We start from the raw sequence: 23,793 nt of genomic DNA on the forward strand, positions 1-23,793 counted from the left end.
GCAGTGCTCCGGCCCTCCAGGGTAAGATTTGGGGAACCCTGCCATAAGTAGATCTACCCTATTTCCTGCAAATATACATTCCCTCCAGAGCTTTAGCCTTTGATATCAACACAGAGAGGTACAAAGTAACTTTCTCAAATCTACACATTCACTGGATGTCAGTGTTGGAATGTTTCAAACAACACATGAAGCTTTGTTAACTTATTAACTCCTAAATAATACTCACAGGGGCACTTTAAGGGCTTAGTCCCAGACTAAAATGCTTGAGCTGTCTTCATTTAAAGGAAAACAACACTGTTTTTTCAATATTTTACTATGTTCTTACCACACCTTAGATGAATTAGTACATACCTATCTTTTTTCAATGCGTGCACTTTTGATCTTTGTACAGCGCTTCTTGAATGTGTTAGCATTTAGCCTAGCACCATTCATTCCTATGGCTCCGAACAAAAGTTTAATGTTGTGCCCTTATTCTTACTCATTTAACTACTCATGTAACATTCTTTAAATAGGGAAAACATGGAAGTGTTTGGTGGCTTCTAAATTCATCCCTGTTTGGAACCATAGGAATGAATGGGGCTAGGCTAAATGCTAACACATTCACAAGGCGCTGTACAAAGATTAAAAGTGCACGCATTGAATAAAGATAGTGTATTAATTTGTCTAAGTTGAGGTGAGAACATAGTAAAATATTGAAAAACGGTGGTGTTTTCCTTTAAAAACACCTTGTACTGACATATCATATATCAGTGTCGTTGTTTTGTCCCAATATGCATACCACTATTGTTCTTTGTTTTTGTTTTTTTGTTTGTTTGTAAAAACTACTTACATTTCCTAATATAACTAGTCCTCTATTAAATAAACCCTGTCCAGGAAACCACCCCATTATTTCTCTTGTGTTTCACAGTGACTTATGTATGTGTATGCAACTTATTGTAGTCTTCCTCACTTACGTTTTTATCAGAAGCAAATTACAAAGTACAACTATATTTATTAAATTAAAAAAAAGTAAAAAGTGCAAAAAGTGGGCCGATCTGAGACAAATGCAACATTGTCATCATACCATATAAAGGATTTGAAAAGCCACACAGTTTAGAAACAGATTTTGGAATGATTAAAAAGGTACACATGATCTTTTTAAATGATGAGGGAGGCTTATCTGATTTGCACTGACATTTAAAGAAATTAGCAACCTCTAACCTTGAAACACTGACATGAAGAGTCTTGCATGCTAAGTAATGAGAGCTACACAAATAGTTGCTGAGCAGCTATTATGAATATACAACAATTAAAACAAATCTATGGACTTTAATTAACTTCCAGTTACATATATATATATATAAGCAACATGTACAAGAATGTCTCTTGTGACAGCATGCTACTTTTTAATTCTAGTAAACTACAGCAAAACAGAACAATAAATTTGACCTAGACTAAAGTCTCTTAATCTAAATATGATTTTAGAGCATCAATGTTTCATTTTAAAAATTGATTGGCCTTACTCAGTCAATACTAAAGATACAAGTATCACAGAATGCTATTGAAACCAGTACATCACAAATATTATTAAAAAATGCTGTTAAATAATGGACAAAAACAAAATATGACTTCCAAGCAAGTGGATTAAACACAGCTGTGCCAACTGTGTCAGGCCTGCAATAATTTAAATTCCTTTCATGACAAGGAAACAGAACGTAATTTAAACCCCACAGATGCTTCCAGAGAAGATAAGAAATGTTTTTTTTTTTTTAGATGTTATGTCAAGAAGAAGATTGAACATCACAGAAGAAACAGCAAATGGGCGGTGCTACACAAATAGGCCGCGCCCCTCCGTTAACCACTCCCGCAATCTGATTAATGCTAAAGACTAGCGGCATTGAGATTCACAGACAGTATAGCGACTCAGCGAACGAGAGATGTGTAGCTGGTGCTAAAAAAAAAACATGCCGTCTTCACACCACACGATGATTCTGTTTGCCGAGGTCTAATGAAAGCTTGTGTTATATCGGTAGATCGATAGCTAAAAGAAGGATTGTAAAACAAGCCAGACGCTTTGGACGCGTTCACGACAAAAGCAGCGAGCGGCTGTTTGAAATAGATTCAAGGTTTCTTTGTTTCTCCGGTTCTCTGTCGTTTTGAACATGGCGAGCGATTCTCCGGCTCGTAGTCTGGATGAAATAGACCTCTCAGCGTTGAGGGTAAGTTATAACGTTAGGTCTTTCTTTTTTTTTTGAAGATGTACAGTGATGTCTGGTGCTGTAGCACGAGCCTGTCATTACAACGACGCGACCTCAACAATCAATACAACAATGGACAGCGAATGAAAATAATGGGTTAAACGACAGCGATAAGTCATTGTGTTTTTGATCAAGCGTTTTTGAAGAAGCTGTTGGCATGGCAACATTTCAGATCAAGTAACTACTGTAAAACTTATTAATGAATATTGCTAAAAAAAATCAATGAATTGATCAGGTTGGTGAGGGAAAAAAATCCCGATTAACCTGATGATGTTAAGGCATTTGCTAAATAAATACACTTTTTTTTGTGCATTGAAGGTGTTTGTCGGATTAGCCTGTTATTTGTTATGTGAGGGGTTTTATTTATCCCATCAATCGTTTAGTGGAAATAAAATATTTGTGCACTACTGCTGCTACGTGCTCTAGGCTATATGTCCAGCCTGGCAACTGTGTGCAATTGCATGGTTTAAATCCTTCTCACCCTACTATATAACTCGAAACATGTTTCTTTCTTTCGCTTAATGGTGAATAATCTGGGTTAAATCCTAACAAGGCTATGTTTACACCTCACGGTTTATAAAAACTGTGTCAGTCGGGCTAAACAGTGTTGTGCGCGTGTGTAGCCCAACTGTTACTGCATGATGATGCCATTTGTATGAATCAGATTGAAAGTGCATATTTATATATACCTTGAAAGCAGTGAATAGATGAACGTGCTTGTCAGGTGTAATTTAAATGTGTGTGCATGAAAATGACGCAAAAAAGATCGCGTGAAGAAGTACTGGACGAGTTGTGAGGTAAAATCAGCTGGTCAAGGGTGTCAAAGCAGATGGGCAGTTTTGAGAAAAGCCTACCTATCATGCCATATAGCGTCATGATGAGCCAGTTTCGCCGCGGCCATAAACCAATTACCCCGTGTGCTGTAGGATCTAATGTGCTAAAGGATAGCACGCGGAGTGCTTGCCTCTCTCTGCTCGCCAGGCTAAGTAGCGCGTGGGATGGAGAGATTACTGCAGATAGCCCTTTGAGAGCTTTTGATTTGGCCATCCATTGTGTCTGGTGCATTAGTGAGCGTCTTTGACACATGCATCTGTTTGTATGTGCATACTTCAACACTGAATGTTACGTAGTGCCACAGAAAATAAGGAACTGTTAACTATGCAACATGTCAACATGGCTGTGATATTCATTACATCAGATGATTGTGAGTGTGATGTTGCTTTTGCATTTAAGTGTAAAATTTGTGTCTTGGTTCATATGAAAATATTTTTAAAACAACCCCGTATTTATTGTGCAGACTGAAAGAACGTCTGAAACCGAGTATGTGAGCGAAGTGGATCAGAGTGGAAATTTGTTTTTCCCACTCCGCTCTGGCTTCACTCCGGGTTTTCATTACCCACAGGCAAAATCACACCATTCCACTCCCTGCTCCGTATCCACTTACATAGCCCACCAAAGCATCGCTGTGGGTGCTTGAGTGTTTTTTCAGCTGAGGCACTTTGGTTATGATGATATGGAATATTTGTCTATCGTGTAATGTGTTACTAGAATCACTAGTTGAACATCTCTCAACGACTTGGAAAAAGCACTGAACACTCAGCGTCAAGTCAAGTGTTTATTTCATGCCAGCTGCTGGCACTTTTTTAAAGGCAAGCACTTCAATACAAACAATTGAAGAAAACATGCCAGTCTCTGGAAAAAAAGATTTTGGGGCGGTTTCCGGACAGGACTTATCCTAGTCCCAGACTAAAATGCATGTTTATGCTGCCTTAATTTAAAAACATCTTGCACCGACAAATCCTTACATATATCAGTGCCTTTGTTTTATCTCAAGATGCACACCAGTAATGTTTTTGTAAGGTATGTTTGTAAAAACTACTTCAATGTCCTAATATAACTAAGGTCTAGTCCTGGATTAATCTAAGCCCTGTCTGGGAAACTGCCCCATTATGTCTTAGACTAGTCTTAAAAATTAGTCAGAAAGACTGTTTTATGTATGTTATGTAAAATGGTAAATTGGTCTAATTGAAATTCAGATAACTGATTAGCTCCTCTAACTAATTGTAAGTTAGTCTGACTCGTTCTTAAGATGTGAACTTCATGGCCCTTCTTACGTCCATTGGTTGACACATGGCACATACTCTGTTCTTTATCACGGTAAACAGACAAGTTGAGTGATACAGTTAAACATTCCAGTGCTGTTATACTAAATGTCACCCTTGAAACACTGCTCGGCCAATCTAACTGGCCCTGAGCTAACTGTTGAATAATATTTAATATTTGGTATTTAATACAAATCATGCTGCCTGCCCTTCACTTATCAGACTCAGAGACTGATTGATATATTGCTCCTGGCTATTACCATCCTCCAATGGCAGGAGTGAATTTTAAAGTCCGCTTGTATCAGTTCTTGACTTTCACTTTTTGTCAGCAGGGGCTAACAATGGCAGAGGGAAAACACTATGGCTGTGACGGTTGTCATAACCCTTGCGGGTGGTGAGGTGCGGCATGCGGTTGTGATGGATGTCACTAACTATAATAAAAAAATAAATTGTGCAATCTCACCCACCGAGATGTCTTCAGAGTAAGCAGACTTAGTGCGCTATTTGCAAGCGGAGGCAACTGATATCAGTGATGATGTGCTGGCTTTGGGGCGGAACAGTGAGGCAAGATATTCTCTCTTGGTCACTCAAGGTTGCGAAAAGTATCAATCTGTGCTACCATTACACCAGAATGCGTTTTCAGTTTGGCTGGAAACATTAGAACCCCAAAAAGTTGCTCACTTTGTTGTTTCACAAATGAAAGTGCTACAATAAACGCACCCATAAGCACCGATCCCATGGGTGCTCCGGGGCTCGGCTCGAGCACCCACCGAAATGGCAAAGCATATGCTCAATTGCTTCACATTTACTTCACATTTCGCATCTAAAACCATGCGGAAAATGTGGATGCACCGATAAAGTGTTTGAGTGTTTTAGAGCATCGGTCGTTGCCACGTAACTTAATCATTACTCGACATTGTGATGAGCACCCACAGACGGAAAAAAAACCCAGCGCCTATGAACACGCATGTTTGTTAAGAAACGAATATCTGATCCTTGTTTACATTTTTACATTTCAAAATATAAATATAAAAATATACATCAATGTGCGCGTGCACCCCCCCCCCCACATTCTATAACCATTGCAGTGGTAAAAATACTGCCACTGTCACAGCCCTAGACTCCACGGGTTTTTCACACAGAGAGACTGATTTTTCAAAGGCCTCAAATCAGTGCATTAGAGTAGAAAAAAATCACCACTCTTTTCTTGACCTTGCTTTTTTTTCACTTCCATTACTCTGCCAAGGCCAATTCTGTGGCTTAATGTCACAGTATATTCCTCTCGTGCACAGTCTAAACCTTCATTTGATAAAATGCCTGATAGGTCTTGAGGCTGTTTAGTCTCAACGTCCGGGTTGTTTTTGTACTTGTGAGAAAGCAAGACACCCAGGTGCTAACACCACATTATTTTTGCTGTTTGTACGACATTTTTTTGGACCGTGATTGATGTAAATGTGACACATGCACTTGGGAATCAATACTCTTAAATTCCATCAGTGCATTAACAGCATACGCAAATGACAAATGGATAATTTCGCTTAAATTGATAATTCACCCAAAAATTTAAATTTTGTTTACTCCCCCCTCATGTTGTTTTTAACTAGTACTGTGTTTTTTTTCTTCAGAAAAACCCCAGCACAGATTTGGGGCCATTACCTTGAGTGATTGTATTCTGCTGCATGTGCATGTTTTTATACATTTAAAGGAATATACATGTGTGTATATATATATATGTGTGTGTGTGTGTGTGTGTGTGTGTGTGTGTATGTATGTATATGTATATATGTATATGTATATATGTATATGTATATATGTATATATGTATATATATATATATATGTTCTAAGATGTTGATAATCTAAAAAGGACATCCATTCATCATAAAGCTATCATTGATATAAACCTAATGGGTTATTAACAGTTTTTCTGTATCTCATTTGTCATGCTATTTTTTAATGAGACATGCAAGAACTATTGTGACTTGTCATGCTGAATTTATTGCTGATATGCATTTGTTTGGTATTTCACTAAATAAGCTCAAAGTATTCATAGATTTCTCTTTCAAATCTATTGTTTAGGTTCCAAAGACATATATTAACCTAAAGGAATAATTTGGATTACTTTAATGATGGATTTACAGCTCTTTTCTTCCAGTTTTGTTATGTTGAGTTCCATATAAGAGAAGAATAACATGACAGCATTTTAATATAAAATCATCTGGGTTGGCTTAAGGGTAATTAAAGTGAGAGTTTCTACATTTTATTGATAAATTATTTCTTCAGTGTTGAGGTCACAATGTAATTTAAACTCTCATGTAAACACTGTTTTCTTACAGGTTTCTGAGATGAGCTGATTTTTGTTAGTTATCAGCAATGTTGAATGTAATAGTTCTCACTGTTCTCTCCTTCATTTATGTAGTGTGCATTCTCTTGCATGTGTTTAAGTGAGAGATGAGAAATAGGTCACCCCGATGCAGAGAGCACCGACATGTGCAGTAGAGAGGAAACATTTCAGTGCAGCACATGCTCAGATAGGTCATTCATAAACTTTCTCTCTCTGGAACAGAAACACAAGTCTATATATATATATATATATATATATATATATATATATATATATATATATATATATATATATATATATATATATATATATATATATATATATATATATATATATATATATATATATATAAGAGTGATGTTTAATATTACCTGGTCAGCCTCGCCTAGACCCGAGGGCAGACATCAGAAAATAAGCTTCAGTGGTGTGACCACAAACCTTGAAATGAGATCCATGCCCTTTCTGTTTGTTGTCTTGCAATTTTTAGCTCCGAACAGAAGTAGGAAAGACCTTGTTTGTTTGGGGGTCGTGCATAGAACAGTAACAGCGTTATTGGTCTCGGTTTTGATGAGTGTTGTCAGAATGACCTTCCTTTAGCCCATATTAATGAACTAGTGTATTTTATGACAGATCTACTGTTGAGCTATGGAAAATGAGTCCTGTTCATTTAGGCATATCAAGGTTCAAGGCTTTAAGAATTACCCTTTCTGAATACCACTGTTGTGGGCCGATAAATCGTCAGATGGTGCTTGGTATGCATCTCAGTAAAATGTTGCTACATCCAAAAGCCAGAGGGTGCTCTTGTGCAGAAACTCAATATGGGCTGCAGAAGAAGAAACATTTACACACGCTTCTCCATGAAATGGCTTAAGCATATAATTGAAGGCTGCGTCCGAAAACTCTAAATTGCTGTCTTCTGCGGCAGCTTATATACACTACAAACACATAAAAAAATATATTGCTATAATAAATATTTATATTTATATATGATATAAATGATATGTAAATATACACATTTTTATACTCATGCAAATATTTCATAAATATATACATGCATGCATGTGTGTGCATTTATATATACACATAATTATTATACAAATTACACATACATTTAATATGTAAACAAAAACTTTTATTCTGCAAACGATTAGTCATGACCAAAAGCCGTAGTACATGAAAATTTTGTGCATAATATGGGCCTTGCGATTCAGAGTAGTTCTCAGACAGATATTATAAGTGTGTATCTCATTTATCGTCCCATCCCTATTCCCTACTGAATAGCATTTGCAGTGACTAGAAGGTAGCCAATTACGTTGGTGTAATGTAAATATTCTTTTTAGAATATGACCAAAATGCTTTATGTAGGGGCAATGATATGCTACTGGATTCTGAACCAATTCTTGATGAAAGTAAAGCTAATATAAAAAATATAGCCTCAATAAAAGAGACAATAATGCTCAATGCTGCTAATTCTGGAGAAAATATTGGCCATAATATAAAAGTGTAATTTTTTTTTAAAGTAAAGCCCAGCATCACCAAATATGTCTCACCCAAATTTCCTATTTAAACAGGAAATATGTGAACACTGGATGATAAATGGCACTCAAGTGATTTTTTGTGTGTATTTAAGCAGGATAGGACTGTGAGGACAGAAGTACTTTGTTGAGTTTGTTTGGCTTGGTATTACAGAAGCCTTATCTTTCGGTCTACTTCTCCACATTCTCCCAGGTCTTTGTGTGCTTGCCAGCTTTGCGAGTTGAAGAAATATTGCAGGGACTGATGCTGTGAAGGCCAGGTGGTGTACGTCTGCTGTCCCCTCACCTGACTTCCGTACGCTGTACTCTCTCTGTGTGGGAGAGATGGCGAGATCGTACCTGCTGTGACAGAACGGTTGTGAAAATCTCTGCAGATGACACTGTGGGGCTTAATGTGTCCATTCTGTGTGTGTGTGTGTGTGTGTGTGTGTGTGTGTGTGTGTGTGTGTGTGTGTGTGTGAGCTGGTTATTGCGAGGGCTGCTGGCACAAGTGGTTTAGTTTTGAGTGTCATTTGCTGTCACACTCCAGTACTGGGCTACATTTGCTGCCATTCAGCCTCTAATGGGTTTTTGTATAACATGTTTAGTTTTATCTATATACATACGGTAAGGCAATGCATAGTTGTTGAAAGTTGGCCTTAAACTGTTTCTAGCAGCCTTGTTTTAATTGGAATAGTTTTCTCTGATGAAGTAAAATTTGTTTTACAGACATGTTTTGATGTTTTTTATGTAATTATTTTGAAAACAAAAACACTGTAGCTTTTTTAAGTAGTTTTTTGTTGTTGATGTAGAAAGGCAGGTTATATTGTGTCTGCAGTTAGCCTGTGCCTTGTAGCGTTAGCTGTCCTGAATCCCTCCTTTCCCCATCACTCTGCCCTCCAGCAGACGTCCATTGACCCACTTCCTGCCTGTATGATAAACTACTAATGTTGACTTTCCTTTGGTTAAGGCTTATTTCCTTTTTCTTCATCTGTATAAGATACAAACATCATCTGTTTAAAACTACTTGGGTGTCTCAAAGTAGGGCTTGGGCGGTATACCGAATTTTGTTAATATATTGTTATTTTTTCCCCTGCGGGATATGGAATGAGACAATTCCGTCCATATCAGTGTGCTGGAGGTGGCGTTTAGCGGCTTTTGCATCTGAGCTCCTCAGTTCTTTCCTGGTGAGAGAATTTTCTCATATGATTTGGGTTTAGAATTCAAGAGTGGTTGTTTCTTGAGCATTGTGCTGTCATGTATCTCTCTGCATCAGATTTTTTTTATTGTTTTGCACAATAATTGATATTAGCAAAGTAGTAATGTTCAGCTGTGCCATTAACTTAATGTAACAATGTTGATTCAGCCCGGCTGCTGAAGCAGCTTAAACCTAAAAATGTTCCCAGTTCGGCTACTTTCCCCAGTGGTTTGCTAGTACCATTTGCATAAATACAACAAATGAAATGAAATATAGATTTTAGGTACATAAATTTAGTTGAACGTAATCAAAAGTCATACTGTATAGTTTACAATGTATGAATTAAATGTAGTTCTGTCAACTGCAGGGTTTTTTCTGCATAGAGATTTTGGAGGCGGCACCTTGACCACATTTTTGCCTCTGGCTCTAGACAGGTTTTTCTGTCATGTGTCTTCAAGGAAAAGACTAACAATCCTTGCATTCAAGGTGTGTTATTATTTGTAAGTGCAGTTGCGGCCTTACGCCACTAGTGGCGCAGTTTTGTTGTCAGAACGGAAAGTCGCTGACCAAATTTGACTGGCATGAGGTGAAGCAGCCAGAGTTACTACTTTAACCCAATTAAACTATAGTAGACTATAATATAAGCTTTCATATGATTATTAAATTTTATTTATTAAAAAAGCACTATATTATTAGATCAAGCAAAGGGTTAGGATCTTAACAGAACTTTTATTGTATACAGAAATTAAGGCAGAAGTGGAGGAAAGGATGACAGAGTTGACAGATGATCTTTATGACAGTGTACAGTACATCAGCCATAACAAAAGACCGCAAAACACTGCAAAAATCATATTTCATTTCATTTTTAACAACTTTGCTGTTTGTAAACTGTAAATGAACTATGCTGTGTTGTCATTTTTTAAAATGTATTTATTAAACACTTAAGTGTCACGTCTAAAGTGTGTTGTTGAGCCACGTTACACATGCATGTTGTGTGCATCAGGATAGCTCCACCTGATTTTGAGCCAGAATAAACCCTGAACTGGCCCATTCATTGGTCATCAGGCCAGGAGGCTATCCTTATTGTTGAGTCCTGTCAAAGGAAGCACTCAGAGACTGCTTTTTGGCAACGTACACTGTAAAAAAGTATTTGCCTTACATTTTTTAGTTTAATTAACTCAGATTTAGAAGTCATTTCAACTTCCTATTATTTCTCTTGACAAGAGATAAGTTGTTATAACTTATGAAATATAATCGAAATATGCCAACTTCTTCATTTTATAAGTTATCTCATCTCTAGCCAAGTTAATTAATGGTAAGTTGAAATGACTTTTTGAGAAATATTTTTTTACAGTATAGAATGTCACAAGCCACCCTTGCTTGATCGGGAATTTTAATGTCCAGGATTGGGTTCAGAGCTGAAGGTGTAAATTATCACTTTGGTATTGATCAACGGTTCAGCAGACATTGGCCTTCCAGGCTGCTGTCTGTTGATGCTGGAACAATCTTCATTTGCCTTTTACATTGGCTTCAGTGAGTACTATGTGGCTCCAACCTGTTGCCTGTCCTCAAGTAGGTAGTTTTACAGTGTATCACATGTATGAGAGAAAGTAAACACAAAAGATGAAACGAAAAACACCTGAAGGCAGCCTGATCAGTATACTACACTGGAACCAATTAAAATATTTGCTAATGTAAGCGTGTACTGTTACATAAGATGATACTGGATTTACGGTAAGCAGTGCAGTTGTTGTGTGTTTGTGCTTTGAAGCCTATTACCTGAACACGGAAATATTTTGAAAATGATCTCTGTAATGATGTGCCTCTATTAAGCTTGACACTAATTACAGTCATATGCAGAAACTGTCACATAAACTCTATTGAGGCATCTTGGCAGATTTCTCAAACAGTGCTACGAGAGACTCATGATGACAGACACAGTGACACAGTGTCCTTGTGTTGTTTATTGTCAGGAAATGACTGTAACATATGGCTTACTGCTTTTAGAAAATGAGGGAAAATCAACACAATAAAAAAAATGTAAGGGTAGCTAATTCGTATTATTTTGTACAACCACACATTTGCTTTCGCCCCTGTGACACTGGGTTATAGGTTTCAGATGGAGCCCCATTTATTATGCAAAGCCATAGTTCACTGACAATCAGGGCAATTTCGCATTCATTATCGCGAATGTATTGCCTGCAATAATTAATACAATATTGCCGGGTTAGTGAACTACCGCTTTGTGTAGTAAATGTCACTCCATTTAAAAGCAGGTGATTGTGATTTCCTACTAATCAAGGCTTTACTGACTGACGAGATGCACATGACAATTGCTTGCGATAAATTGTGCAGCCCTATGTAGAAAATAATGTTCTGAAATTTGTTAAGATTTAAATGTTTAATATTTATAAAAGCTTAGTAATAGGAATAACTGAAATGTACAGTTTTTTCCATAATCTAATATAGTTCATTACACTGATTAGCAAGCGTGAATGCATTTTCAATACAATGTAGCACCTTGGTTCATTAAAGTTTATTGTGCAGTCACAATTCTTTGTGTGTAGGCCATTTCACAATGGCTTCAAATGTGGCTTATCAAATTGGAATTTGATGTGCATTTTCAAAAACAATGTAGTAAGTGAATCTGTCTCATTTAACTTCTCTGAAGTTATGTAAAGCAACTAAAACGATCAGGAAAAAACAAAAACGGATATGAAATAACAATATTTCTGTGCGTCCTCTAGCACATGGATGAGAATATGTGCTCACATCTGCCAGTGCCTCGGCTCTTTTCTGCAGCATGTTAAAGATAGATGAAGACAGAAATATTTGTGTATGAAAGACCGTGTGGCATAATGAAATGTTTATAGTGCACAAAATCTGTTGTTGTGCTTGGGTTAAGCAGACCGATCATTCAGAAAATTAAGAGGAAAAGAGAGATTGTGTATGGTCTAAGTGCTCTGAATGCTTTAAATTAGTTTATTATTCTCTAAAGAAGATTAAGGGACACTATACTTTTTTTTTTGAAAATATTCTCATTTTTCAGCTCCCCTAGAGTTAAATATTTGATTTTTATTGTTTTGGAATCCATTCAGCCGATATCCGGGTCTGGCAGTAGAACTTTTAGCATAGCTTAGCATAATCCATTGAATCTGATTAGACCATTTAGCATCATGCTCTAAATTAACCAAAGAGTTTCTATATATTTTCCTATTTAAAACTTGACTCTTGTAGTGTTACATTGTGTACTAAGACTGACGGAAAATTAAAAGTTGTGATTTTCTATGCAGATAGGGCTAGGAACTATACTCTCATTCTGGCATAATACTCAAGTACTTTGCTGCCTTAACATGGCTGCAGGATGTGCAGTGGTATTACACAGCAGCCGAAATAGTTCCCTTAGTAACTTTCAATTGCAGGGGACTATTTTTGGGCACTGCATAATATCATCGGAAAAATATCGAAACTCTTTTGTTATTTTTGAGCATGATGCTAAATGGTCTAATCAGATTCAATGGATTGTGCTAAGCTATGCTAAAAGTCCCTTAAAAACTAGTTTTAAAAATAAAAATCATGAAATGTACAATATATTTATATTTTGTTTTCGTGTTAGAGTCTGTTCTGTGTGTATGTTGAACAAAAATATTGTGTGTACATACAGTCCTAGCTGTATAAATAGGTAAAAACATAAACGTGTCTTGAACCGATTTAGCCTAACATCCCAACGATCTCTCAGCCCCTTTCACATTAGAAGCGACACATAGCGGAAAGGCAATGTAATCCCATTCATTTTAATGGAGAGTGCACGATTTCCAATGAGATGAGTGATGGTGACGGATGGCCACCTATTGGGTTAGTCCAGTGATGTGACAAAGTTGAAAAATAATGAGCAACTTTCGGAAGCAATGCTGGGCAAGAACCGCAGCGCTGCATCATGTTTAGGACAACTCGCAGGTATCGAACACAGGACATGCACATTCTCAGTGGTGTTTGTGGCACGGCAGGTATTTGAGCAGTGTCCAGAATCACATCAGACAGCCACCGCCAGTGTGTGTACATTCATAGATAATAATATGTTTAATTTTTAGATAAACGGCGTGACACGACACTTCTTGCCCAGTGTGCGACCTCCTTTACTACAGTGGATGGTTACTCGGTTGTTTATAATTGTTACTAGGAAAACAAGTATTTAAAAGGCCTCCTAACAAACTTTTCGAAAGTGATGGCGACACACAGCGACAAGTCGCTGGTAGTGTGCACACAGCATTATCCAATCAGCAATAGGTGGGTGTATGCGTGCAATGGAGGAGGTTATGAGCAAGCAGGACATTTGACTGCTGAAATAGTGATGGCTATGTGTTATACTAATTAAGCAGTATAACTGGAGAAAGGGTTATGAACAAAACCCTTATGATAAGGCAGGCAGCATGTATCTTTAAGTTGTTTATTTCTGTCTTTCCTTTGCTTCAAGAATATGCACATTTAAAGCAGGTTTTCCTCTCCCATGTGCTGCCATGTTAGTTTTCTGTCAGGCAGGTCTAGGGTGTAATGGCGGGAGCCATAAAACAACAAACAACAGAGACCTGAGTGATGTGCAAAGTTGTTAACTCATCTCTGTCCATCAGGCTCTCCTGCCTTGCACCTTCTGCCTCGCTGACAGTTCACACACTGACCTTCGTTTTCTGCCAAACCAAGACAGGAAGGTGTATGGGGGAATTTGAAACCGAAGCAGCAAAATAAACCAGGGTGTGAAGAATAGATAAAAAAAATGAAACTGATTTCCATAGCTGCAATGACTGACATGTGTGCTGATGCAGCCGGAAAGAAAGGCCATCCTGGCAGTCCTGTCAGACATACGGCCTGCATGAGATGTCTGGGGTGAAGGAGAGGGGAAAGAGAAATGCTGAGTAAGGAGAAAACAGACAAGACATACGCTGTGGATTTATGTGGCATCATCATAAACGTGTCCTTAAGCTCATTGAAGGTACAAGCTGCTAAAGTCAACATGTAACCCATTTACTTTCTTAAAAGAGTAGTTCAGAGAAACATTTTAATTCTCTTGTTTTTGTGTGCTTGCTCTGGCTTGTTCTCAGAAAATGCAAAAATGTATTGCACAAACCAATCGTTTAACTCCGGAAGACATTTATTAATCTGTGCGAGTCGTTTGCATTACTTTTATGTAGGGCTGGGCAAAAAAATCGATTTTTCGATTAATCGGTTTTTAAAACGTGGTCGATTAAAAATCGATTCTCAAAGAGCAGAATCGATTTTTTTTTCACATTTATTTCCACAAACATTAAACGGAGGAATGGAAGCATTTTAGATTTCGCAAGCAAGATGTGTTGTGGCTTTTAATTTGTTTTTATTAATTACCCACTTGTAAACTGCTGTTCACTGTTCTTTTTTATTAATATAGTATGTGTATTAAATCTATATTCATTGAGTTGAATCGAGAATTGAGTATAAAAACCTACCAGAGAACCGGAATCGAAAATTTAATCGAGAATCGGAATCGAATCGATTTGATAGCTTGTGAATCGAAATCGAATCGATCTGGAACATCTGAATCGATACCCAGCCCTACTTTTATGATACTGTAGGTGTAGGTGATTATCGCTTTGAAAATTTGGGACGTATATAATTATGTACTATAGGGGTCAGCCTCAAAATTGTATCATGATATTTCAAGAATTTTTGCACTTCATTTGCATTTTACAAGTCTTGTGAAATGTCCCCTTTTCTTTCTTTTGAAGTTCATTTTTACGTGTAAATATGTCAAATTACAGCAATCTAGCATCATGTGATCACAGAGAGAGCATTTCTGATTTCCCTGCACCTCTGACAATCACATGACACAGTTTGGGTTTTGGTCTGCTTGTACTACAAGTGGCTTTATGAACCCACTGGACAGACAGCCTCATTCCAGCAATGGCAATGAAGGTTGTTTAAGCAATTTCAACTAAGCTTTTAGCTTGAAGGCCGCCTTGGCATAAAATGAAGTTTGGGCCATAAACCCAATAGTTTTTCTCTAATGTTCTGTGAATGACTAGCAGTGACTCAGAATCGACAGTAACAGTTTTTACCCTGAGGGTTACTAGCAGAACTGCAAATATTGTTCTCTAGACTGTAGACAAATGGTTTCATTGTTGTATTACAAAAATGGTATCACAAAAATAAATTCTCATAATGGTAATATAGTAAGAATAAAGATTTATTACGTTGTTTGTTGTGTAGATTTAAGGACACAGTAATGAGTGTGGTTCTGTAGCTCAGCAGCACCAAATGTTCTGGGTTCAATTCTCAGGGAACATGTGTAATGATAAATTGTATACCTTGAATTAACTGTAAGTCACTTTAGATAAAACATCAATGAAGTATATGGGACCCTAGGCATTAGACAGAGCTTAGACAGTGTTTGATGGTTATGGATTTCTTAAGCCTACTTCTGAGGGATTGGATTTTAAAACTAAGCTGGAATACCGCAAATAGTTTTCTCTCTTTCAATACTTATGTTAGAGTGCATTCCAACAAACATAAAAATGTTCTCAACATTTCGCGTTATGGAGAGCCACTTTAAACGTCTTGCGGTGCACCATTTCCATGGATTTAAAGGGACTGCATTCTTTAACACCGTGTACACTTTGGTGTGTAAGAAGCATAAAAACAAACAAGTTAGGTAAGAATACTACCTGGAAACACAAAACAGGGAGGATCAGGAACAGCGGTTGACTGGATTAACGTGTTGTAGACTTTGTAGATGTGTCTTGGATGCACTATGATGTCGGTTAATGTGGTTTTATGCATTGACTGATCATGTTTTTCTAAGCTTGCCACAAAAGAAGTTCAAGATAAATCTTTTGTCATTGTGGGACATTGTGTAAGTTCTCTGTGCAGTATGCAATCACTCTCTTTCTCAGAAACGGTGTCGTCCAAACTAAACAACATTGCTTTGCTGCTAGCAGACAACATTTCCAAAATGGTTTGTTTGGTAGTAAGCTCCAAGTATTGTACAGACTGTCTACACTTGAACGGCAATGCAGTTTGCATTTTCTTTTGCCAGTGAACATAAGTATAACAGATTTTTCATCTCCACTAAGCAAAACCATGCAGTAGGCGATGATATTTTATGAAATACAGTTTAGAAAATAAAACAATAACCCTATAGTGAATGTTACAGCAAAACAAGAACCACTAAATTATGAGGAAGAAGTGTCCCTAGAAATAAATCAGGTGTGTGGAATGCCATCTCTATTTGCTTATGTGATTATTGATTCTTTACTGTGCATGTCATTTTTTACTCTGGCTGTAACAACATAAAACACTCATACATTTTATATATGATTAAATGGCACACAATGAAAAGATGTTGCCTTTTCCCCTGTGTATGTTTTGGATTTGTTTATGTAGGTGTTAGATGGAGTGTTGGATGTGAATCTCACACTTGGTTGGGTGCAGGCCATGAGAGATGCTTCATGGCAACAGTTGGATATACCAGGGGTTTTTGTGTCCCTGTGAGCTGAGAATGAATTAGCTTGTGAAAGCGTTCAAAGCTGTTAAAAGGAGTAGTTCAGTAGTTTCAAATGAAAATTGTCCCATGATTGATTCACCCTCAAGCCATCCTCAATGTATATGATTATCTTTTTTTCAGAAGAACACATTCGGAGTTATAGGAGAAAATGTCCTGGCTGTTTTGAACTTTATAATGGTAGTAAATGGTGCTTCTGATTTGAAGCCCCAAAAGCCCATCCTACACAAAAGTAATCCACACGACTCCAGTGGGTTAATAAATGCATTCTGAGGGCAATCAATCAAAAAAATATCAATATTTAAAACTTTACAAACTAAAGTAAATCGCTTCGGATAACAACCGATGTGTGCTCTCAATAGATTTGCGTAACGAATGCGGAAAAAATCAGGGATTTGGATTTCTAATTCCTTACTGGCTTTTTGTTTTGCTCTTTGTGCTTTAGTGTTCGTTGTATGCTATGTCATATGCTGGAAACGCGCTCTAACACACATTATTTCAAGTGTGTGTATATGCATGTGTACATATGTGCAAGTAATTGCAATTTTATATGAGAGCGTCTCCTTTACAACACATTGCATTGTATTTTGGGCTTTATATTTGTTTTAAAAAGACCTGTTACGGATACTGTTTGAAATTACAGATAAACAACATTAAAGTGTCATCTTTTTTGATGAATGTTCTTGCTATTTGAATTGATCATGTATTCTTTTTTCTTTAGGACCCTGCTGGAATATTTGAGCTGGTGGAGCTGGTGGGCAATGGCACGTATGGTCAGGTATACAAGGTAAGAGCACATACTTCGTTTTGTTGGTCTCAGACTGTCAGCATTTTAGATATGTGAGGTTGCAACTAATTTAAAGGTCTCAAATGTAAACCGTTTGCTGATCTAAACAGGCATGTTGGGACTCATACTGTCATACATAAATTGTTTATGTTTATTATGATATATATGATATATACCAGATATGGTAGATATGAGAAATGAAATATTATTATACGATAAGTTTGTAAATATATGCAATATGTTTGCATTTTACACATAATTGGTCACATACTTGTTAGTACTGTATATTCAACGTATATAAAACGTTTAGTTTGTAAAAATATATGGATTAGGTTAAGGTTTTTAATCCATGTAATAATTCATGTTCTCCACCTTTATGTTTGCCCCATACATGTATACTTTATGGGGCGGTTTCCTGGACGGATTAGACTAGTCCTATACCAAAATAAATGTAAGAGCTGTCCAAACTGAAAAAAACTTACACTGACATATCTTAAAATACATCCGTGCCCTTTGTTTTGCCTCAAAATGCACACAAGTAATGTATTTTTGTTAGACAGGTTTGTTAAAACTAGTTATTTCATAATTAAACTAAGGACTAGTCCTAGTTTAAAATAATCCCTGTCCGGGAAACCGCCCCTGTGTGTTTAAAACAGAAGTGGAAATTTAAATATCTCTACATATCGTATATATTTTTATAGCCATGTATTCGATTTTACTTGGTTAGGTACCCCTACCAGCATCATTCTGCTTGTGACATTGCACATGGTGCAATTTTGCCGTCTTGATGACCACACGGTTTGCACTTTGCTTCCTCTTAAGTGAATGGTATTTTCCATTCACATATACATGCACAGCTGCTTTTTGAGACACGGAAACCCGGCAAGTCTGGGTGTTTGATGTCTCCATTTCTTTCCTTTGCTGTGTTTTGATTAGTATCAGTCCAACCTTATCTCTTTGAACAGGCAGCTTTGTGGGAAAGTTTACAAGTGTCAGAGCTCTGTGGCATTGCAGTAGTGCAAAGACTCATGACGCATATGATGTGTGCTCATGGGGACGTTGTTTAGAGTCTGGCTTGCATCATGGCGCAGTCCCACCCTCTTTAACCTTCAATTATTTTCATTTAAAAAAGGCATAAAAAGCCCTTGAATATGTGTGCTTGAGGGCCTGAACTGAGCTGGGTCTCTCTGCCTGATAAAACATTTGAATCATCGTAATCATCATCATTCAGTCAGATTCAAGCTCAAATTTTCAAGCATCCCACCAGGATAGCATACGGGTAGAAAGATGCACCCTGTGGCAGAACAGGGACATATGCTTGGGAGAAGGAGACGGGAATGAGTGGTCACGAGATGGGAGGAGGGAGAGGAAAGCAGTGTAGAGACCTGGTACTGTGCCAGAGTCAGCAGATAGAACCTCACAGGAGCTCTTTAATGAGGGGAAAGTGATGAGAGTATTAGATGTGAATGTACTAAAGATAATGTCAATTATTTTAATGGGACAAATGTGTGACCTTGTCTGTGAAATCCAGGCTAAAATCTCATAATCTAATAATGAGATGGGTGCATCAGGTGCATTTTTACATTGGTTTCAATCTTTGACATGACCTTACCCGGTCAATTTTCAAGATAAGACAAGGTTATTTTTCACTGAATGTTCTTTACATTATGTAAGGTGATTTATGTAAAAAATCACAGCTTTCCATCAGTTCCTTTTCTTATCCTACTGTAACAACCCTGTACAATCAATTTCAAGGGGGTTAGGTTTACTATATGGCAGAGGAGATTGAATTACCAGTGTATGGTTGATGCTGTTAATATCCCTTACTATATTGAATGAAAGACTTTACCAGGCTGGTAAAAAGTAACAGTCCCGATGAAAATGTATTTAAAAAGTTAGTTATTACGACAGCATGTTCCTGGAAAGACCTCTACAGACCTGCAGGCAGATAGATCAGCTCTATGTTCAGAAGTATCTGTGCCCGGTTGCATGAAAGTCCTTAAGCTAAGAAATCCCTTAAATATAAGGTTAAGGGTACCCTTAATAAAAAATGGGTTGCAAGAAAAACCCTTAAGTGAACCTTAAGGCTGTCAATAAGTATTTACCCTTGAATGCTAAAGTATTACCTTAAGTTCTGCTATGCGTTGCTACAAAGTCCTTAAGTCCCATTTTCCCTTAAAAACTTAAGGGACTAAAACAGGTCCCTTAACGTCACACACGATGGCTGATTTTATGGTTTTTTTTTTAAGAAAATGAAGCACAAACGCGCATTTCTAACAATCGAAATAATCCCTAGAGAAAAGTGATGCGCATTTATCAGAAGAATGGCGGTTTGATCGTCCGTCAAAATAAAGTGTTTCCAGTTTGAATTACTTTGAGTATTCATGCATGCGGCACTTTACAGACTGTTATTTGCGATGTTTCATTGTACACAAATTCGCCGTCTGTTGAGCTGCGTGCGTTGATTTGTTTACGCTGTGAGATTTTGTAACCGTAGCAACTGCTTCTCGGCTGCCGTGTTTTGGCAGAGACTATCGTAAAATACTTAGTATCAACACTTAGGTAAGGGTGACAGTTAAGACCTTTGTTGCAACGCTCTTAAATAAATCCCTTACCTCAGGGATTTTTTCTCCCTCAGGGAAACCCTTAAGGAGTTTCGTGCAACCGGGCACAGCTTTGCACCTTTTCCATGCCAGGCATAGATCGCTACAACTATAGTGTGTTATCCAGTTTCTAATGAAATTGTCTCTCCATCTTGTTGTGTTTTCCTTTTCCTCCCTACGCTTCCTTCAATTCTGTGCATTTTAGATAAAGAGGTGACTGACACTGGGCAAGCGTGTGGTTTGTGCAACAGGAACAGATAAGGCTGTATTGCGCTCTGCTATTCGACTGTGTTGATAGTGAGGGTGCATTTTTACCCTTGTATCTTTATATCTGATGCTTTGCACAGTTTTTCTATTTTTGATAAATGTAGCACAAGCCCATCAGGTAGGCAGTGGAAAATGGGACACAGCTTCATATGCATTAGTTGGAAAATATGAGATGATCTTAAAGACTGGTCCGCCTTATCTTGTCTTTTTAACTTCTTATATTCACAATGTTATTATTATAATATCTCAGAGCAGTACAAAATGTGCTTACAGGGCCCTGAAGGTATATGGGCTATTATGGATAAAAAATAAAAACCGAGTAGACTGTAGAGTGCCCCATCGTGATTTATCTCACAAGCATCATTTCAAACAATTCCAGTGCATTCATTTCTTACAATTGGTACAATTTTGGGTCATCAACTTGTCTGTTTGACAATGTCCACAGAGCCCCAATCTGTGAAATCTATGACCATTGATTTGCTCAAAAGAATGAGAACCAAATGATGGTCTTCAACGTCACCGAATATTTTCAGAGCTGCTACAGTTAAAGGTATTAAAAAGTAGCACATTTTTCTTCTTCCTGTCCTATTAGGACAAAAGAGATGTGGGCACCTCTGAAAGTGCAGGGGCTGATTTGAAAGCAGATGAATGCTCTCAAGTTATTTTGGGTGGCATTGACCTATTTTTGGCTCTGCTGCTGAATAAAAATAACTTCTAAATGTCCTCGTGTGCGGTAGGGACACCTGGAATGAGCAGAGATTCCTGCTTTAAAATCCTGTAGAGGATGACAGCCTTGTCAGACTGTTGTGTGCTTTCTGACAGTGTGTCTCTTTCTGCAAGGGACAGATTTACTAAATGGGCAAATTAGCATGAGAGTGCAATTACAATTAAAGCACTGATGGAAATTTCTGCGGTGCAGGTTAAAGAACACAGGTGCAAAAATCTTATTTTCATAATGACCAATGCAATCTACAAAGGGTAGCGCAAATTAGCGTAGGGGGTAAAGAAATTATATAATAAAAAAAATGGTGCAAATACCAGTAAATTGATCAGTGCAAACTTCCCATAAATTTCACGTCTGAAAAGGAAACTTCTGCAAAGGCATATGCAATAAGGTCAGTCGCAAAAATGCACGCCTTTTCAGATAATGTAGATTCGTGAGTTTATCGCAAAACAGGCGTTTGAATTTGTGCAGTAAATCTGACCTTAAGTTTTAATTTTAAACCCATATGTTAAAAGAACATGTTGTTAACGTTGTTATCTGATATCTGAAATATCATTCTGAGGAAACTCAAGATAATGCTGTCTGTGAATTCCAACCCACATTCATTTTCCATTTTGATTGTATTTTGATTTGAAACTTGTGTTGTTGACTAAAATCTTGCTCGAAGATTAGTTAAGGTCATGTAAGAAAGCATTCATGCTAAAACCTGAGCATGTTATTGTGTGTTTTAGAGCCGCTCACAAATAAATGGGAGCCTTTGAAGCTGATCAGATAATTCTGACTCAAGTTGAATAAAACCAGTTTTAAAGTTTAATAGCAAAACTCAAAAACTCTGGGTGGAGCGGCATAACCAGAATTGTACCGTTTTGCACTAGTGACCTATTTCTGTGTTATGCCCTGTTGTGGCAGTTTGAAGTTGAGACTGAGGTTAAATAATTCACAAATTTATGTGCTGCTGTTACTGATTATGAATCGTGATGTCAGAGATTCATACTGGGTTTGTATGTCTTTCTTGGTTTCGAACTGTTAAGTGCTCATTATAGCCGCGACGGGTTATGTTACACGTCTGTTTCATATATACTTCTGCATCGACGTGCAAAGACGCATGCAGACCGCTGGTAGGCAGTATCCATGGGCAACCGTCAATGAAGAAGCAGCTTGGCTAGTTTAACCCACAAACGAAGAAGAAACAGCAGCTTGTTATGTATGTTTCGGGATGACGGAATGATGGAAGTAAATAAACAAAACAGCTGAAACAAGTCTTATTGTTCATATTAGGGTCATGGTCACATACTTGGTAGTCACAACTAGGGCTGTCACGATTAAATAATCGTGCAGTTTCAGCTAAATCACTCCTCAACTTGGCCCATATTTTTTTTCTCACTGTCGCAAGCAGAAATACCTATGATGCAATTTTTACCTGACGGGAGGGGTTCTAGTGGACCAATCACAGCGCTTGCGTTCCACGTAGAACTGACACGCTGTTAAAAATGTCCCACTCTTAAGCACGACTATAATATGGGCTTTAGCGTGACTCCTGTTGTGAATGTGAACTGCTTTGTCCATTTGATGAATACATTTACATGCATTTATTTAGCAGATACTTTTATCCAAAGCGATTTACAATTGAGACCGCTTTTAACATTTTGTCTTAAATTATGTTTATTAAAAAATTGGGGGGCAAGAAATTGACCTCCAGTTTCAGGCACCACTTTTTTGCATATCACTTTAAATATTTTAAAAGACTGTAAAAATGTAGCAGAATGTAAAGAAAGTTGCTTTAGATAAAAATGTCTGCCTAAAGCGTTAATATAAATTTACAACTTAATACATGACTGACAGTTTACACATCAATACCTTGGCATGACTGGCATTTTAAACAAAGCAATGCATTGAGATGCCGCTATAAGTACATTGTTATTCTTAAAGGGTTTGTTTCATTTAGCATATTTTAGATGATAAGCATACTTTTACTTGTTTACTAGGGTGTGGATTGTCATGTCTAAACGCGTTTCTCTTGTATACACTTGCCCGTGTCAAATAACAAACAGCTGAAACAAGTCTTATTGTTCATATTAGGGTCATGGTCACATACTCTGTAGTCACAACTAGGGCTGTCACGATTAAATAATCATCTCACAGGGCTCCAGGCTAACTTTTTTCACTAGGAGCACAGTGGCCCCCAACTGAAAATTTTAGGGGCTCAACCAAAAAATTTAGGGGGCACACATTGAAAATCAACATGCTAATCAAATAATGACATTTCTACAAATTTCCACTGTATTACTAATAAATACTTTGATGATAGATGCAGAAAGTACAATGTGCTGTTTCAAATTCAGTGTCACGTCACAAAAAAAGGTCAAATTTACTGGTCGCACATGTGCGACTGGATGTAAAATTCAGTGGCACAATCTCAAATTTTGGTGGCAAAATGCCACCATTTGGGGGCAGTCTAGAGCCTTGTCTCATTGCGATTGTTTGACCTCA

At 37.5% G+C, this 23,793-nt stretch overlaps 1 protein-coding gene across 8 annotated transcripts in view; it reads left to right on the forward strand.

The window, feature by feature from the left end:
- Positions 1-1,876: 1,876 nt before the first annotated feature.
- The window catches only part of tnika (TRAF2 and NCK interacting kinase a), a 99,793-nt gene continuing 77,876 nt past the window's right edge, over positions 1,877-23,793 (forward strand). For 4 of the 8 annotated variants that reach the window (XM_065276338.1, XM_065276337.1, XM_065276342.1 and 1 more), the window contains exons 1-2: positions 1,879-2,198; positions 17,644-17,709. In XM_065276338.1, coding sequence (XP_065132410.1) covers positions 2,142-2,198; positions 17,644-17,709 — 123 coding nt within the window. In that variant the 5' untranslated portion in view covers positions 1,879-2,141. Of the gene's footprint in view, positions 2,199-17,643; positions 17,710-23,793 lie in introns of all 8 variants that reach the window. The other 4 variants (XM_065276335.1, XM_065276336.1, XM_065276339.1 and 1 more) reach the window with 2 other exon arrangements.

This window comes from Paramisgurnus dabryanus, chromosome 6 (genome assembly GCF_030506205.2).
Source record: "Paramisgurnus dabryanus chromosome 6, PD_genome_1.1, whole genome shotgun sequence".
Lineage (NCBI taxonomy): Eukaryota > Metazoa > Chordata > Actinopteri > Cypriniformes > Cobitidae > Paramisgurnus > Paramisgurnus dabryanus.